We start from the raw sequence: 18,371 nt of genomic DNA on the forward strand, positions 1-18,371 counted from the left end.
AAGGAGAGAAAAGTACATTAAACAGAAGGGACAGAACAGAACATGTATGTCTCTGCGACGTCGAATCGCCAGCCATTTGAGTTGTGAGCGAAAAGAAGAGATGTGGTCAAATTTGCGAAGGCCAAATATGTACCTACCTAATACAAACATTTTGCAAACGCTCAAGTTTGTCAAGTAGCTCCTCAGTGAGGTCCAGAGTTGCAATGTCCGCATAATCGAGGATGGGAATCAACAGAGAGTGGGCTAACATGACTTTCGTGTGGACAGGAAGGAAGCTCTGGAGACGGCGAAGCGAGTGCAATGATGCAAAGAGCCTCCTGCTAGTTTCCGTCACATGGGGTACCCAAGATAAGGTTTGATCCATGACAATGCCTAGATTTCTTACCGGATATGCTTATAATTATGGATTTCTGGAGTTTACTCCAGATTTCCACATTTAAAAAGGCTTCATTAAGTTTTTAAGTATATTAAACAGTTATGAACGACAGAAATCGAATTCAATCCACCTGTCTAAATCTAAACTACTAAGAATACCAGCACACGCCTTCATAGTATCGCCTACATGTTCGAACATTTTCATATAATATAAATTGCGCATCATATCAATGTTTGTTTGATCTGCGGGGACTGATTCTCTGCTTGGGACACTCGTGTATGTAGTATCTTCTAACGGTTGACCTTCTACTGAATTATAAATTTGATCGTGCTCCGAATCAAATTCATCAGCTAACTGACACAATAACAGCGTCACTGCACGGTATTTGGATTTCAATATATCTTCGCCTTCATACCACGGTTTCAAGAAATCACTATGGGATGTTCGTAGTAATTCATAGTATTTCATCCTGTCATCGAACTCCTTTTTTATCATCTGCTCTCTCCAACTTCGTATAGATAAATCCCATTCATCGCCTCCTGTCATTTCTGTAAAATAATCTTTCATCTTTGCTACCTCCGTTTGGTGATAGAAACAAACCGGATTCTTCATGATAAATATTTCAGCTTCTAGGAAATAATTCTTGTAAGGATATATTTGCGGTTGAATAGCAACGGCATTGGATATAGCGTCATTTATTAATTGCAGAGCGTCGAATTGGATGGCCTTGATGTCGATTTGTGATTTGAGTTGTGCAATTGCCGCGTTTATTTCTACGTAATGTTCTTTAGAGTCGGCTAGTAAATTAACCGTAAATTTATCTGTAATAGTATCGAAGAAATCGACGTTGCATATACTTAATTCCCAATATTCTTTGTATATACCTGGTTTTTCGGATACAAACGTCAAAGAAACATGCTTCTCTTGACCAGGTGTCAATACATCCTCATTTTTATTAAAAAAGAACATTTGCACTTCTTCTTCGGGTATAAAGGGAATAAGTTTTTTCAGTTTTTTCCAGCAATATCTAATTGTAACAGTGCCGAGATTTTGAAGATATAATTTAGCTCTGCCAGCCCTGGCTACTGGAGTTTTAAAGTAATATGTCCAAGAAGTACATTTTTCGTGCCACGGCTCGTTTTGTTTTCGCTTTAAATCAGCCAAGTTCTTCTCAGGCGCTTCTTTAAGAAAAATTGTGTTGTTTACTCTTAAGGCGTATACGTCATGGAGATTATCACAAGCAGGATTATTGTCAAGAACCTCTTTTATATTAGGTAATAATGGTTTCTTTGGTGGCGGTGGCGGTGGATTGATACCTCTAACCATCAAATCGCGGATTTGAGGCCTGAAATAAAAATATTGATACATATATAAGAATGTTAATTCGTATTTTGATCAATTCAAAAATGCTGTTTAATTATACTTATGCTTATAATTATGTTTTTAAAAAAGCCATTAAAAGTAATCCTGCAGATAGGCTTTTCAGAAGAATTTTCCACTTTTCATGATCCTGGGCGGCTATTTCAAGCAGCAAGCTCCTTCCAGCCGTTTCCATTTGATTCTCTTATTTTACCGTTCTTTCTTAGTTTAAGATAATAAATGATTAATATTTATTGTTGCATACCTGTATGGATCTATTTTCAAAATACTTTTCTGCAACTCTTTTTCTCGCCTGTCTCTGTACTTGTGGTAATCAGTATCTAAATTTTCGAACTGTACTCGATGATGCACACCAGCGAAACCCAGTTCCGTAGCTTTAATTTCAGCAGGAACGTCAATATGCTCAATTATTCGAGGACGACCCATTTCAGCTCGTGTCCTCTGTATTTCATAAACTGGCTCGCAGTAACATTTTTGTTGCAACTTTGGCTCGCAGTAACATTTTCGTTTCAACCTTTGTGACTGCTCCCACAAACTGTCTCTTACCCCAACTTTCTGTGCTATTTTAGATTCTTCAAGAGCAATTTTTCTCTCTCTCTCCGGCCGGACGTTTTCGTACAAGTTCATAACTAAATCAGCAGGCGGCCGTCGGGTTTGTTTCGCCAGTTTCGTTGTTTCTTCCTTTCTTATTGTTATCCATTTTTCCCATACCAGTAATTCATTATCTGGGTCAACCGGATATGTTTTTGGCTGCTTTTGTTGAGCGGGTATCATATTAGAAATTTCTATTGTTATTATGTTCTGCGCCAATACGGCATATATAGATGTTGTCACGATTATGTCACGATATTATTGATGTATTTTGACAGTTTTATTTTCAAAATGATTGAACATGAATTGAACGTATATATTATTTTTTAATAACCCAAAGAGTTAATAAACATATAAACACTCACTGTGAAAAATGTTACCACGTAGGTTTGACAAACATTTACAAATAATTGACACTTTTGCACAAGATAATGTAATTAGTAATTAGGTTTTTCTAAAGCTGTCAATAACGTCAAATTAAAATGTAAACAAACTTTTGAACTATTATTTATTTATTTTTAGGCGTAAATTCTAAGAGTATACTTATATTTAAAATTTCTGTTTAATTGCCGTTTAAAAAATATCAGCATGCCTTTACAGCAACAGCAAACAGGTATGTAGAAATTAATTTAAGACTATCTGCCCAACGGGAAAATTATCTTCACTCAAAACATAGTCATGCAAGATGTTCATTGTATTGCATTGTAGTAGTAATTAAGAATTAATGTACACAGAAACTAACTGGATATAGTGGCTTGGGTATTGCTCTGTAAATTCAATGTAGTTACTAAATTGTTCTTTACAGAACCAGAGGAAGAGACAAAACCTGTTCCTATTGACACTAAAAAGCATGAACCTCCCTTCGGCACTATAGACTGGCTCTATTACTGGGCCCAGTTTGAAGGCCAGATGCCGACACCTATAGATGTATCTTTAACCGGCGCTATGACCTATTTGTGTCCGGAACTAAAATGGTACAACTTTAATGTGTATGCTCACAAAATAAAGTTGACCAACACCGGTTTTACCAGTAAGGACAGACTTTTTTCAGGATTTACAATAGCGTGTTAGGTACTAAATATTTCTTGTGTTCTGGGATTTTTGTTTATACTCGTATTTATACTTGTTGTGCTTAGCCATTGAACACACCCTGAAATCTCACGCCAACATAAATGCACAAAAATATATTGTACTAGCTTTTGCCCATGGATTCGCAAGCGTTAAATTCGGAATGCTCCATACAAACTTCCACCCCTCATTTTAGGGAAATAGGGGGTTAAAAAGAGACAAAAAGTAGCCTATGTTACTCTCCCTCCCTTCAGCTATCTCTACTTTAAAAAATCACGTCAGTCCGTCGCTCCGTTTTGCCGTAAAAGACGGACAAACACACAGACACACACACTTTCCCATTTATAATATTAGTATGGATTGTGCCTGCGGTACATATAACTGTAGTACAACTGGCCCCGTAGTCGAATGGCATTTCTGCGACGCGAAACGCCACCGAAACGCCGCAGAAATGTAGTCTGGCTCTGTCGCGCCAATACGCAAGAGCGATAGAGATAGATAGCTACGAAAGAGATATTATCGTGAGCGTTTCGTGAACGTTTGTGCATTCGGCTACCATACTGACATGCCAGTCGCGAACAAAACTACTGGCAAATGGACTGTAAATGTAATGTTATGCAAGTATTTTTTACGCGGCTGACATGCTAGTTGTGCAGGGCAGGCTACATTATTATTTTTATTTTACATAAGATACATATAATATTTTTTTATTTTTACACACGTAATCAGTCATATTATATTTACTGCGTAGAAATGCAATCTTATATGGACGTAACGTTATGAAATTTCGGATACATTGAATAAAGAATTTTCCAAAAATAATCACCGCCTACACTATACTAATGGACACATCAAGCTTCTAGGCATGTGAGTGACAGCATATTTTCTGAACAGCTATATTTTTATAATTCTTGTATTTTTATGGGATATGATACTTATATTATTTAGCTAAATAAACAAAGGTTAATTTAAATTTATGTGAATATATCTACAAATAAGCAAGACATTTTATGAAATATTCTGTCGCCAAAGTGTAATCGTAGATTGAACATGGTTCGTGGTAGCTTCTTAATATTGAGCTAGATGCGTCCTCTTATCATTTAACCAATTATTAAAATACTTAGGTATGCATGTAGGAATGTTTATTTACTTCGTACATTGCAGTATTACTAGGAGCAAAATGGTTGACAGAACGTCCATACCTTGAAGGTGGATGCTTCAGGGACAAGCATGTGATATCACAGGTCCATTTCCACTGGGGAGCCAACATGATGGAAGGCAGTGACCACACAGTCGACAAGAGGCGGTACCCTGCAGAAATGCAGGTTAGAATGTTTCTTACCTCTTACCTCATTTTTAATAACTGACTTAGGGCCAGTTGCATCAACCACAGGTAACGGACACCTCAACGCTACTCAGCAGAAATCTGTTGGAAATTCCCATACAAAAAAATGTTTACGAATGCTAAAGCGGTGACAGACGGTTTGGTGCCATCGACCCTTATACGGTACGAGATTTTGCACAGGAGTTCATTATTATTAGGTACAATGCGGTATGTAATGTAACCTCAACAGTCCGTAATGTTATGATATACATTAAGATAACGAAACATTAAATATCAAAACAAAAGAATAACATTAAAAATAAACAAAACCTAACTTAACCTAGTTAGTGGGATTACATTGTATCCACAGATGTCTCCCAAGTCGCTGCCAGTGCCTAATGTGTGCCCATAAAACTGGCTGCGTTTCCTCGCTGGATGGCGATTGCAATGCGCTGAGTGAGGAACGAGCCAGCCTTACGGTCACCAGTGGTCTAAGTGTTAAGTGATATTTAATCCGTCGAAATAATTTTAAGATAACGAATATCTCTCTTCCTATCTCACTTTTGAAATGTCAAAATTAAAATCTATATCATCAAATCATCATAAGTAACAATCGTCATAATTCACTTAGAACCATGTCAGAACTATGTGTCTTTCCGTGGTAACGTTCGGTGTCAAAACCTTACTGAGATAACGATCATCAACGTGTCTGTAATGTATACCTACCTGTAGGTACCAATTGTAATGTGATATTTCTTAGGATCAGCAGGGCTAGTCCATGATTGACGCGAGATAGACTACCTGTCCTTGTCCTTGTGTCATTGATACAATTAGGAAAAGACGTGTGATCTATGTCGCAGCGAGATACTCCGTCGAGCCAATTAATGTGTATTATGTACCCAACCTACTGTATTATGTACTCTTATGTAGAATGTAAGTGTTTACTCGATTAAGTCCCGTTTAGTTCTAAAATAACGAGTGCAAATCGTGTTTATTTATTTTGTAGGTAACATATTTCCGGGCTCAATATATGACACAACAAGAGGCATTAAAGTACGAAGACGGTGTTGTGGTTGTCTGCTACGTGATAAAGGTACATCTATCGTACATATTTAATACTCTTTGCACCTGCCTTGAAATAAAACCATTGTTACCGATCAAAGAATCCTTGAGAATGGGCGAGACTTTATAGAATTATACTTATATGTAATTTACGATAATATATTATTTCAGTATGGCGTAAACCCAGACGTGCGCTTGCAGCGTGTGATTGACGGATTCCCTCGATGCCGGGCGGCCAGAACCACGACCCGCATAGGGCCTTACCCCATGTCGCTTCTAATGCCGATGTTTTATGAAGACTACTTCCTTTACTGGGGAAGATTGGAAACAGTAAGGGGAGAGATCAATACAGTCAGGTGGCTAGTACCGAGAGTGACGATGTTTGCATCTTTCGAACAGGCAAGTACCATCATAAATACAGGGTACTTAACTAGCCAACCAGCCGTAGACCTAATCAGCTCTTCCTTAAATTCTTCTGTAGTAGCGCTATAGAGCCAGACTGGGATTTAACGATTCTCACTCCGGCTAAACCGGATGGTCAGCAGAGTTTGTGGGATATCAGATAATTACAATACAATACTCTTTATTGCGCACCTCACATAGTTTACAAGTAATGCACAAGAAAACAAAAACCAATTAAACAGAGGTAACAACAGGTGGTTTTATCGCTTAAGCTTAAGAGCGATCTATTCCAGACAACTTTGGGTACTGGAGTTAATATAATCAGAATATATGGTAGGTGGCTCTAAGAAATATGAGAAGTAGAATTTAAATACAACCAAACAACATAAAACACTCATGCAAATACACATACATAAAAAAGTATAACCACAAACATAGATAAACATACACACATAAATACATACATAAAAGGGTTTATATTAATAAAGAAAGTTTTAGTATAACTATAAAGATAATCAGTATAACTATAACCGGTAAATGCATGTTGTGAAAGTAATTTAGTCCTAGTATACAGTGCTAAAGTCAGTATTTGTAGTAGCGTAAGTAACGTAAACTAGTAGTACAAGTTAATTAAGTTAGATCACTATAGGGTACAACATAGGCTCGTAAAATGTTACTTCGTAGTAAATGTCTATACTTTATACAGAAGCAAACGTCTTAAGAGGCGACGTAATCCAGACGGCAGTCTATGTAGTTAAGAGGAAATAAGACGCCCGCTTCTCCGTACAAACCTTACTTAGTCTGGTTTTAGTGTCACGCGGACCGACCGCGCGGAGCGATCCGCACTGGACTAATTATGTATGTGTTAACTTCAGGGAGCGTTTTACAGCCCGGCCACGACATTGGTCTAATCGCGGCACCAAAAACCATTAAAACCTGTGATGCCAATCGGTAAAACACCGAAATGTAATAATTACGGTCTCTTCGGGCTTTTACCGCCGTTGGTTGGCTAAATTCTAGGTTTTAATTCGGATTGGTAAATTATTGGGCCATTCATGCGGCCGCGATCGTGGTGCGTCGGTTCTTCAGATTGAGATTTCAGATGACAACTCGATGCTGTGGGCCACGATAACTTGGTAGAGTAATCTAAGGCCCGCGCCGGACTCTAACTCGATGCGTCGGTTGCGCGATTTGTCTGTCCTGCTTGATGATTGCACTCTATTCCCAGGTTAGTGTTCGATCTAGCACGCCTAATAAGATTTAGAAGATCTCGAATAAGTGATCCAAAGTCGCCAATTGGTCTTTAGACTGTTTATAACCGACGGATCTGCTTTTACCTAGGTTTTGCCGTACTACGGGCTTTTACAGTAAGAACGTGGTTTTCGCGGCGCAGCGAGCCGCTTGGGGTGCTGGATTAACGATTAACGGACTCTATGAAATTTAACGGAAGTTAACGAATCCGTTAACATTTTTTAAAGTTAACTTAAAAGTTAATCCGTTAATCGAAATGTTAACTTCGTTAATTAACGATTAACGGATTAACGAGTTAATGCCCAGCTATGGGCAGCCATATGTGCGAATGAAAAGTCCCATCGCTGTGTCTCGCTCCAATGTATGGCTGCCGCTCACCGCTGTCGCGCTTAGACCAATGTCGTGACTGGGCCGTTAGAGTGGCGCGCGGACAGGTCCGCGCGGACGACAACAAAAACTTCGTACAAATTAGTCTCGCGGATCGCTGCGCGCGGAAATCCGCGTGACACTAAAACCAGCCTTAGTACTTACTTGGAAAATATTTTTTCTACTTGTCGACTGTAATCTGTCAATTAGGACTTAACTTATAAGTGCTAACTTTTCAGTGTTGGATACTCTATGGCAGTTCCGACTCAATTATAATAAGCTCATTATAGTTGACTTTAGTTAACTGTAATAATTTCAAAAACAGAACTTCATACAATTTCTATACTAATTTGCGATACCTGGCAAATTTTCCTGCATCTGAAACACATTTTTTTTTATCTGTCGCGTTATCGGCCAATCAGAGACGGTTATTACTAACAATTGGTTGCTAGGTAATTCGATGTTGATACTTTGGAGGACCATCTGTACTGAAAAATGTCGTACGGTACTCGTGCAAAAAAGGAAATTCGTAACTCGTGTCTCACTCGTTTCGAACTTCCTTTTTTTCGCACTTGTATCGTATTACCTATACTGAAGAACGATACACGTGTGAAGGCCGAAGAGGAAATTCGTAAATCGTGTCGATATAAAATACTCCCTTCCTCTTTTCTGCACCTGTATTTTATCGTAAAGCCTGACCCAAAATATATAACTACGCCCCATGTTGCGGAATTTCATTAGAACTATTTCTTCACACTTCATACTATAGGTACCTGAACTGTCACCCCATACATCAGAATAACAGCGCCCTGCTGACAATTAGTCATATGTCGCAAATTATAAATGCAGACATCAATCGCAATGAAAAAATCAACAGTGATCGACTCTGGCCAACGTGGGACTCGAACCCACATCCTTGGATTGCCGGTCCAATGCGTTACCAATTGCGCCAGCCGACCATCCGTCCATGACTGCGAATTTAACCATTGCGACTGTGTGTGTAGTCATATGTGTCTGGACTCTGGACAGATGCCGTAGCCGAATGGCATTTCTGCGACGCGAAACGAAAACGAAACGCCGCGAAAGGTAGTCTGGGCGACAGTTCGCGCCAATACGCATGAACGATAGTGATACTCGTAGATATCTACGAGCGTTTCGTTTCGTGAGCGTTTCGTGAGCGTTTGTGCCATTCGGCTACACACCCACAGGCTTTAATGTATGTACTTTTCCTCAAACTTGCAATGAAATAATGTCGCATTTTACGCTCGTATTCGTAACAAATTCTCGCTCTAAAGTATCACATTTCAGGCGGAGCAATTTGAGAGAACTTTCTTGTTTGATGTTAATTAGGTATACCTCGTATTGTCATGTAAGAGGTTTAAGTATAAAGTGTACGAAAACTTGATTATAACATTTTTGTGACACACGGTTTCGAAAAATAAATATACCTACCTATACTCCCTGAAAAAATATATCTTTATCACCAGATAACTTTTTCTAGTGAAAAATAAAAGAAATCTGTAAAGCTGCTAATAAATATTATAATCCAAAACCGTACGTCTTAGCGAAAAATAAGACTTGCCTTCTTCGTATCCTTATTCAGCCTCGCTACCCTCAGTCGGACAGTCGTCTATAACTATTCGGCCGGTAATATTTGACTTCCCGGCCTCTGCAAGTCTGCACTCTCTGCAGTAATGTACTATTTCTGGAATAGAATAGAATATTATGCTTGCTTCGAATATGAATATGCTTGGACATGAAACTAAGCTCAGTTAAAGAGCATGAGGAGGATATGTCCCCTAAGCCGCTCGTTCGATTAACCCTTTCGTTGCGTGTTCCATTTCCGAAAAGTTTACGCTGTGGCGGCGGCACACCTCGGACACTGGCGATCAAATATATGAAGAGGCGCGTTCCTAGCACACAGTCTAAGCTCGTTTAGGTGAAGGCGTACCATGCTTGTATGAGTGAGATAATAATATGACAGGTCGACTGTTCACGTTTTTGACAGGCGGTAACTGTGAGGTAACCGAGAGCAGGTGGGCGGCACTTTCAGCAGGGAGCGGGAGTGGCCATATTGTACGATAGTACTCTTTATTATACCTACTGTGGTGGCGGCGAACAACTTGTCCATTTTAAAATTACACACCTCACGTGTCTCACGCCACACTTCAAAAAACATTGATGGCATGCCAGGCGTGTCATCCACAGAGAAACGGTTAACCAAAACTCTTAGAAACTTCCTTCCTTACATAACACTCCCTTTCCACTTTAATTACCCACTTTCGTAATTATTCGCAACAAAAGCAATATATTCCGTACTTTGTTCCATGTTTCAGATGAACGAGTTCCGTAAACTTTGGAACCCGTGGGACGAGCCCAACCTCGGCAACTTCAGACCACTGCAAGAACGGGGCAAGTTCTTCGTGCCTGATGATGACAACCCACCCGAATTTTTAGACAGGTTAGACACCGATAGGGGTAAACTAAGACCAACCAACCACCCAAAAAAGAATAGAGTCTGGCATTACTTTGCGGAAACCCATACTACATAGTTAGAGTTAAACACAATTACATTAATTACCTACTTTGCTCATCTCCGTTGCTGGACATTTTTAGCATTTCGATACCTTTGGGTTCAATTGGCGTAAAGGACAAAATGCAGGTTTTCAGGAGAAGCAAAAAACAACTTTTTTTTTAGAAAAATGTTTATATCTTTTTTGTTTTTTGACCTATATTTGTGACGTATATAGAAAAATATGTAGATTTTTAGTATCCTTCACCTAGTGTAGCAACCGTAGTGATAAACTAAACGGTTTAGAAGTTAGATGGTTGTAAAGGACACGTCAAAATGCTATGGACGTCCTTTACACCCACGATTTTTTTGAACAATTAGAGTTGATAGGGTCGTAAATGACGGTCTTAGATGATTTTTATACAAATTCGGGGCGTAAATGTAACCGGAATGGTACAAATGGCAACTGTTTTTAGCTTAGTTTACAATTGAGAAACTTGAAAAATGTATCAAAACGTAGTTAATATGGCATAGAATAGCCACAATAGTGTTACAGTGTATATTTATCTAAATATTTAGCAGAGACAAAGAACAAGACTATTTTATATCCAGTTTTGCAATAAAGAAACAACATTTGCTTAAAAACTATCTAGTATTTTGGAAAGTTATTATTTTAGTACTCGCCGCTGTCTCAACTCTCAATAAGTTACGCATTCAGTATTTAATTCTAGCAGGGAAACGCTTTCGTAGTTTAAGTAAATATAAAAACACTAATGGTAATCACGTAAACTTTAATCAGCAACTGTGAACAGTAGACTATATTAATACGACAATAATTTTAAGTATAAAGTAGAAAGAAGTTCTAAGAATAACTAAGAGTTAAGTACCAATTTATAAACGCACGTTAAGACGCGTATACAAACTGTGACCAACTAATAAATAATAGTAACTGTAGTCAAGACTACCTACTATGTTGATGCATATTTTTGATAATTTTAAAACAGAAGATTGTTATTTAGTCTTTAACCTGTTAAGTAAGAATAATCTTAATTATGAGTTCAATCCTAGAAATATTATAGTCAATGCTTTAAGTACCTGTGGGTACATAGCCAAGTCACCAAACGCTAACGCTCATTCGCTAGCGAAACGCACCTGTTATTGTCGCACTAAATGTTAGTATAGTCTACTGTTAAAGTTTACTGGCGGCGTAGCTGAATGGCAATCGTCGACGCCAGACGCCGACAAAAATGCAGTCTGGTGCAATACGCAAGAGCGATAAAGCTATAGCTATAGCTACGAAAAAAATATATAGCTACGAAATAGATATTATCGTGAGCGTTTGTGCATACGTTGTGGGTACGTACCCTGATTACCATAGTGTTTTTTTTAAATTACCTACATCTCGTCGCAGTATAATAATACTACGAAAGCGTTTCCCCGCTAGAATTAAAGGCTGAATGCGTAACCTACTGACTATTCAACAGCGGCGAATACTAAAAAAATAACTTTGAGCTTGTTGCCAAAGTATTAGTAGATCGTTTTTAAGCAAATATTGTTTCTTTATTACAAAACTGGATATAAAATAGTCTTGTTCTTTTTTGTTTCTAAGATAGCTTAGATAAATAATACACTACATTAAACTAATGTCTATTCTATGCCATATTAAGTACGTTTTGACACATTTTTCCAGTTTTTAATTGTAAACTTAGCACAACATTTTGACGACCGGTCTGGCGCAGTCGGTAGTGACCCTGCCTGCTACGCCGCGGTCCCGGGTTCGAATCCCGGTAAGGGCATTTATTTTGTGTGATGAGCACAGATATTTGTTCCTGAGTCATGGATGTTTCCTATGTATATAAGTATGTATATATTATATATATCGTTGTCTGAGTACCCACAACACAAGCCTTCTTGAGCTTACCGTGGGCCTCAGTCAATCTGTGTAAGAATATCCTATAATATTTATTTAATATTTATTTATTTATTTATTTGTACCATTTCGGTTACAATTACGCCCCGGTTTTGTATAAAAATCATCTAAGACCGTCATTTACGACCCTATCAAATCATGGGTGTAAAGGACGTTAATATCTTTTGACGTGTCCTTTACAACCATCTATCTTCTAAATCGTTTAGTTTATCACTACGGTTGTTACACTAGGTTAAAGATACTCATAATCTGCATATTTTTCTTATACACGTCACAAATATAGGCCAAAAAAACAAAAAAGTGGGTTTATCTTTCTCTTGGAAACCTGCATTATATGTCCTTTACGACAATTGAACCCAATGATATCGATTACAGTTGCGGATAAAATATTTTTAGTGCTGGTCGTAAAGGACGAAGAACAAAAAAACTTGTCCTTTACGCCCAACTTTACCACACTACTATAGAAAGTGATCCTTAAAAAGTAAGGGCTTAAAGGGCAATAAAAGGTGACTTACGACTATATTTTTATTTGTAGATTTCCTTTACGACACAAATAATAATTTATAATTAATGACTTGATATTTACGCCCCTTCAGAAAAGCTATTTTTGCAAGTCCATAGTAGAAAATCTTGGTCGTAAAGGCAACTTTTTAAGAGATATCGAAATTTTAACTACACAGATCGATAGCGCTTGAAATTCTGAACAAAACTGTATATATAACTCATTTTCGCCAAAATGTCCTTTACGCCAATTGAACCCAGAGGTATCGATTTGAGTCCTGAGGATGCCTCGTCGTAGAGAGGCGAAACGTGTCGTGTTTTGTATTTTTGGTGGTTTGTTATATATTTAATTTCACGGTTAAGCACCTAACTTTTATATATAACCTATATTTTTTTTTAGAAAAGCTATATATTTTTTTAGAATAGCTGTCTCTTCTCGGCACCTAGCTAAAATTACAATCGCTTACGCTTCGTTAGCGTATCGTAGCTCTTTCAATCGCTCTTCCGTATTGGCGTGACATACTGAGCTCATAGCGATAATAATTTAATACATAATATAAACCAAGCGTAACGAACAGATCTTCAATTGGAGACTTTCTCTCTAGTAAACACTTCCACATTGTTTTCATCACATAATCGTGTAATTTTACCTAACCTTTTCTTTCAGACACATATGGTCCATAAATCCTCATTGGAACCTTTATAATTCCACTCTGCCCATCCCAAGAGTACCCGAGAGATCGATCTCGATATTGTCACCAGAATACAGAACCAAGTGGTGGATGCTTCCGCCCCAAAACGAGTATATGATTACCGAAATGATAAATGAACAGGAGGGTGGAGAAAATAAAGAGGCGACCGCTGCGTGATAGTAAAACTTATCTAGTAATAATGTGTATGTGTATTAATAATACCTAACCTACCTGCAAATGTTGAATACCTACTTGTGAACTCGTCGACGTAGGAACACAATCCGCATTCGAGTACCTATGGAGTACCTATCTTATATTAAAGGTAGGTTTAGTTTGCTACCTACCTGGTAAAACAATCTAGCTAAACTTGACTGAAAATAGGTGAAACAAACTTAGTGTTTCCAACGAATAATACAATATAAATTAGGGCTGTAAAGTTTCTTTTTGATTGTTAGTAAAGTTTCTGTTCTTATTTTTAGCGCCATCTGCAGCATATTCAGGTAACTAGGTAACTACTTACTTACGTAAAAAGTTGTGTGCTATCCCTTTAATAGATGGCAACACAAAGTAGATTAGAATGTTGTCATGGTAAAAAATATTCCACGTGAATAGGATAAAACTAGTATTATTATGATCTGTTGTAAAATTGAATATTATAAACACTACATGACTACACAACTATTCAAAGTTCTTTTCTTGTCGTTTCTTATCGTCATTGTAACGTTAGTAGGAAATTATAGTCATTAAAGAGAACTAAAGTCATCCAATAAGAGAGTTCCAGTGGGAGTTGGAGACACTTGTTTAGTATTAAAAAAGCTTATTACGTTTGCCTCAATTAAAAGCAAAAGGAATCAATACCTGAATGCAACGCTAAAAAAAATATTATTTTGTCAGTACTTTATTTGAAGAGGTCAATCAGGTGAATCATGATCCCTGTGGCAGTACATTTTTGTCAATCGCTTTGGCCTTTTTAGGGCCGTTAGCAATATATCACGTTAAAAAAGACTTATTTTCTCCATTAAATTTGTCTAAATGGGGAAATTATGGGGAATTATGAATTTATCCTTGCAACATTTTTAAACGCCAAAACCATCAAAGTGACTTTTGGTCAAGGAGTTGAAGGAGTTCTGTCATTGTCAAACGATTCAAAACGAAGTAATTGAACATAACCTTGCGAACTTAGTTACGGCACACAAAGTTAGAAAATGCTTAGAAATATCTTGCGTACCAGCCGATGGCTGGCACGGCAAACTCGCCGGATCAATACCTTGTCTCCGTTGCTGCTGCGTCAACATGTTTTAGTGAAAACTTATACTGTTCCTGTCATATCAATTCGGTTTCCTGCCTCCACTGATAGTGCCCAAATCGCTGAAGTAGACCCAGTTGTTTACGAAGAAATCTGCACTGAAACTTTGGAGTCCTTGTGTGATTATTTTGAAGAAATCGTTGAAGACGCAACACATTTAAAAGGCGCTGATATAACATACAGTGTAAGCTATGTTTTTTTTAATGTTTACTTTTAAAAAATATTGAAATACCACAGACAACGAGATGTTATTAATGAGGTTTTAACCTAATATGAACTTCTTTGTGTTACTTAACTGGTTGTTTTATCTCAAAAACTTTGACAGTTACCATTAAATTTTATTTTTTATTAGCTTTTTCTGTATACTTAATGGCAATAGTATCAAAGTTTTTGACTCAAATAACCAGCATTGTTATATATTTTAATTCGAATTCTGCAAAGAGTGTTTATTTCAAATTGTAAATAAATATGAATTAGTTACATTTTAATATGTTTTTACCATATTTCAGGATGGTGTTTTAACTGTAGCTCTTGGAAATTCCTATGGAACGTATGTGATAAACCGACAGTCACCTAACAAACAGATTTGGTTGAGTTCTCCAGTGTCCGGACCTAAACGCTATGATCTGATACTTCAAAATGGTGGCTACTGGGTGTACAAGCATGATGGAGTAACATTACACCAACTACTGCAAAGTGAAATATCCAAAATTGTGGAAAGTGTAAATTTTAAAAAGTGTGCCCACAGTGTGTGAAGTCTATTTTGTTTTTATTTTTTAAGTATAGTTATTTATTGTTATTGCTTTGTTTTATTTTATTAAAAATGGAGGTTATTGAAGATGGAAATATTATGGACCGCATCCCTATTCTCTTGCAAAGAGACATTGAGTATTATGAGGTAAGATTCACAGTTTATAATTATGTTTATTTAGGTTTCACATTTCTGAATCATTGTCTATTATGTAGTAGTTTGTAAGTCTATCAGTATAGTAACCGAGTTTCAAAAATTTGTCAGGATGTTGTTTCTATGTGGTGTTGGATCAATAAGGTCTATTTTACCCTTCAGGTTGGAAGGTCAGATGGCGGTCGCTTTCGTAAAAACTAGTGCCCATAATTTTGCCAGATTTGGCATAAATCTTGGGATTCATTGTCAAAGCGGACCCCAGGCTCCCATGAGCCGTGGCAAATGCCGGGACAACGCAAGGAGGATGATGACTTTGAATGTTTTTTTTGTCTATATGCTTGATACAATGTGTAAATTAGATGTTTTCAAATTTAAATAGATATCCTAGTTGTATAGATGTTTTCACATAACTAATAAATCACTGTCTTTTTAGGGGATTTTATGAGCTATCGATTTTCAATTGATCTTTTAATACATTTCAGAAAAACCACACAGTCCTATCAGAATCTGTATGCAAAGGTGTGGTCGGTGGTCGACTCGACTTCCCTAGAAATGCTTCCTTTGCTTCTGTGAAGATTGTTCTTTGGCTAGAAGAAGAATTCTCCATTGCTTTCAAGTAAGAAATGTTAAATTTTAGGCTATGTCACAATACATATATTAATATAAAAAAATACCATGGATTACTATAGTAATCTGTTGCTGCAATTAATTGACTGAATATATGTTAAATGGTGAAGAAAATCATTCCGGAACTGTATTATTCCATCGTGGTATAGTCTACTGAATGATAGTTTTGGCCTAGTCGGTAGTGGCCTAGTAGGCAGGGGCCTGCTACGCCGCGGTCCCGGGTTCGAATCCCAGTAAGGGCATTTATGTGTGTGATGAGCACAGACATTTGTTCCTGAGTCATGGATGTTTTCTATGTATATACATAAGTATTTGTGTATTATATATGTTGTTGTCTGAGTCACAAGCCTTCTTGAGCTTACCGTGGGACTCAGTCAATCTGTGTAAGATATAATATTTATTTATTATTATTATAGGAAAAATAAGGAAATGAATAGGTGTATTCATTGACTGACTTATTATTATTATTAGGAGCCTGTTGTGTCCCACTGCTGGGCAAAGGCCTCCCCCCTATTTTTCCAATCTTCCCGATCTCGGGCAGTTTCGGGCCAGTTATTAAGGAAGCAATACAAGTCGTCCCGCCATCGCCGGCGGGGTCTGCCGGATCCTCGCGTTAGGCCGGGTTGCTACTGTGGCAATCTTAGCCCACAGATCACTCGGCACGCGGCAGACGTGTCCAGCCCAGTCCCGCTTTAGCTTGGCCGCTTTCTGAGCCACATCGACAATAACTGACCCACACACTGAGCCACATTGACTGACTTAATCATCAAAAAAATAATTGATAGTGATAATGATGGTTTTATGGAAAAGGAACTATTTTGTGATATTCTGTGTGGCTGCTTTCAGCTCACACTGCAGCTACTTTTACTACTAAAAAGATAATTACTTAATTAATTATTTTAAGAGAAAATGAGAGACAGTGAAGCAATTGCAGTTTAGACTGTAATGCTATACTGATCGAGTAAGTGGCATACATTATTATGAACAAAAAAAAAAGCGTGGAAGGACCTTGTGGGGGCCCTATGCACCTTTAGTGTGCCCTAGGACAAGCAACAAAAAATATTATTATGAATAGATGTACTCTTCTAATAAAAATAAATTATTTATTGTCAGTAAGTAATATCCCATTGTAAAATATGTTATTAATTCATTTGTTTTTATGTTCATGTGATGTTTGGAGATCTTGAGCGGTTCATCTTTAGTTCCAGGTGGATACAATTACTAAGATTTGAGTTTTATTTTCTATCTAACATATTTATTCATATTCAGTAGTAAATCATACCTAGGTACTTGTAAATGTAGTAGGTACGCATTTCTTTCATTTATATGACAAAGAAAAGAGATGGAATAGGAACCTCTGCCTATGTATGTATAAAAGTAGCCTCGTGAGGCCCAATGTACATTACAATGTACTCCTCACTCTTCCTCTAGATATTTGTTAAACAGGGCTCTGTGTATTATACACTCAGTTTTTCAGTGCCAAATAAAAATACTAAAATATGGTCCTCAAGAAACCGGAGGGTGTATTTTTAATGAATTAGGTATATTCTATCGCAGTATCGGTAGGTAGGCACGTTTTTTCTTGTGACTCGAAAATGGCCACACTAATTATGCCTTTTGTAACGTATTTGCTTTACTTTGTAGCCCAGTATTTTGTAATTTTGTACATACCTATCTACTTGTACATATCGCTATGTCCGCACGCATCAAATAAGAGAACTAGCTTTCATTTTTCACTTTATATTATACCTAACTACTGAAATTCTTGGTTAATACCTCGGTAGGTACTTTTATTAAAGCTAGTGAAGTGAACATTCGGGAATGTTTTCATTTCAGACAAGGGTCTGGCATGTTCGTGACTACAGGTGAAGACGAGAGTACGGAGGGAGGCGTGGCTAAGACGTCGGACCCCGACAAGTTCGTGCAGCTTGCTGTCAAATCTGCTGATTTGTTATTAGGTAATATTCATTGACTACGACTACGACGACCGGTCTGGCGCAGTCGGTAGTGACCCTGCCTGCTGCGCCGCGGTCCCGGGTTCGAATCCCGGTAAGGGCATTTATTTGTGTGATGAGCACA

At 37.6% G+C, this 18,371-nt stretch overlaps 4 protein-coding genes and 1 non-coding gene across 5 annotated transcripts in view; 3 read left to right on the forward strand and 2 right to left on the reverse strand.

The window, feature by feature from the left end:
* Nucleotides 1-450: 450 nt before the first annotated feature.
* On the reverse strand, nt 451-2,428 carry LOC125224989. Its single transcript, XM_048128506.1, has 2 exons — nt 2,001-2,428; nt 451-1,721 (listed from the first exon to the last, which is right to left on the reverse strand). The coding sequence occupies exons 1-2, from the start codon at nt 2,381-2,383 to the stop codon at nt 476-478; spliced, it is 1,629 nt and encodes a 542-aa protein (XP_047984463.1). The 5' UTR covers nt 2,384-2,428; the 3' UTR covers nt 451-475.
* A 396-nt stretch (nt 2,429-2,824) lies between these two features.
* On the forward strand, nt 2,825-14,130 carry LOC125224904 (carbonic anhydrase 1-like). The gene is made up of 7 exons (XM_048128410.1): nt 2,825-2,960; nt 3,153-3,377; nt 4,580-4,740; nt 5,746-5,832; nt 5,973-6,200; nt 10,157-10,281; nt 13,431-14,130. The coding sequence occupies exons 1-7, from the start codon at nt 2,936-2,938 to the stop codon at nt 13,630-13,632; spliced, it is 1,053 nt and encodes a 350-aa protein (XP_047984367.1). The 5' UTR covers nt 2,825-2,935; the 3' UTR covers nt 13,633-14,130.
* Trnaa-ggc lies at nt 8,708-8,779 on the reverse strand. The gene has a single exon. It is a non-coding gene; the product is annotated as a tRNA-Ala (tRNA).
* Nucleotides 14,131-14,582: 452 nt separating the features above from the next.
* On the forward strand, nt 14,583-15,659 carry LOC125242615 (frataxin homolog, mitochondrial). Its single transcript, XM_048151419.1, has 2 exons — nt 14,583-14,945; nt 15,271-15,659. Exons 1-2 carry the CDS (start codon nt 14,661-14,663, stop codon nt 15,514-15,516), a joined length of 531 nt encoding a protein of 176 aa, XP_048007376.1. The 5' UTR covers nt 14,583-14,660; the 3' UTR covers nt 15,517-15,659.
* LOC125242614 overlaps nt 15,532-18,371 on the forward strand; it is a 43,962-nt gene continuing 41,122 nt past the window's right edge. Inside the window, exons 1-3 of the mRNA XM_048151417.1 lie at nt 15,532-15,659; nt 16,148-16,281; nt 18,129-18,250. Of these exons, the coding sequence (XP_048007374.1) occupies nt 15,585-15,659; nt 16,148-16,281; nt 18,129-18,250 (331 nt within the window). The 5' untranslated portion in view covers nt 15,532-15,584. The remainder of the gene's footprint in view (nt 15,660-16,147; nt 16,282-18,128; nt 18,251-18,371) is intronic.

The sequence above is a fragment of the Leguminivora glycinivorella genome, chromosome 3, assembly GCF_023078275.1.
Source record: "Leguminivora glycinivorella isolate SPB_JAAS2020 chromosome 3, LegGlyc_1.1, whole genome shotgun sequence".
Classification (NCBI taxonomy): Eukaryota; Metazoa; Arthropoda; class Insecta; order Lepidoptera; family Tortricidae; genus Leguminivora; species Leguminivora glycinivorella.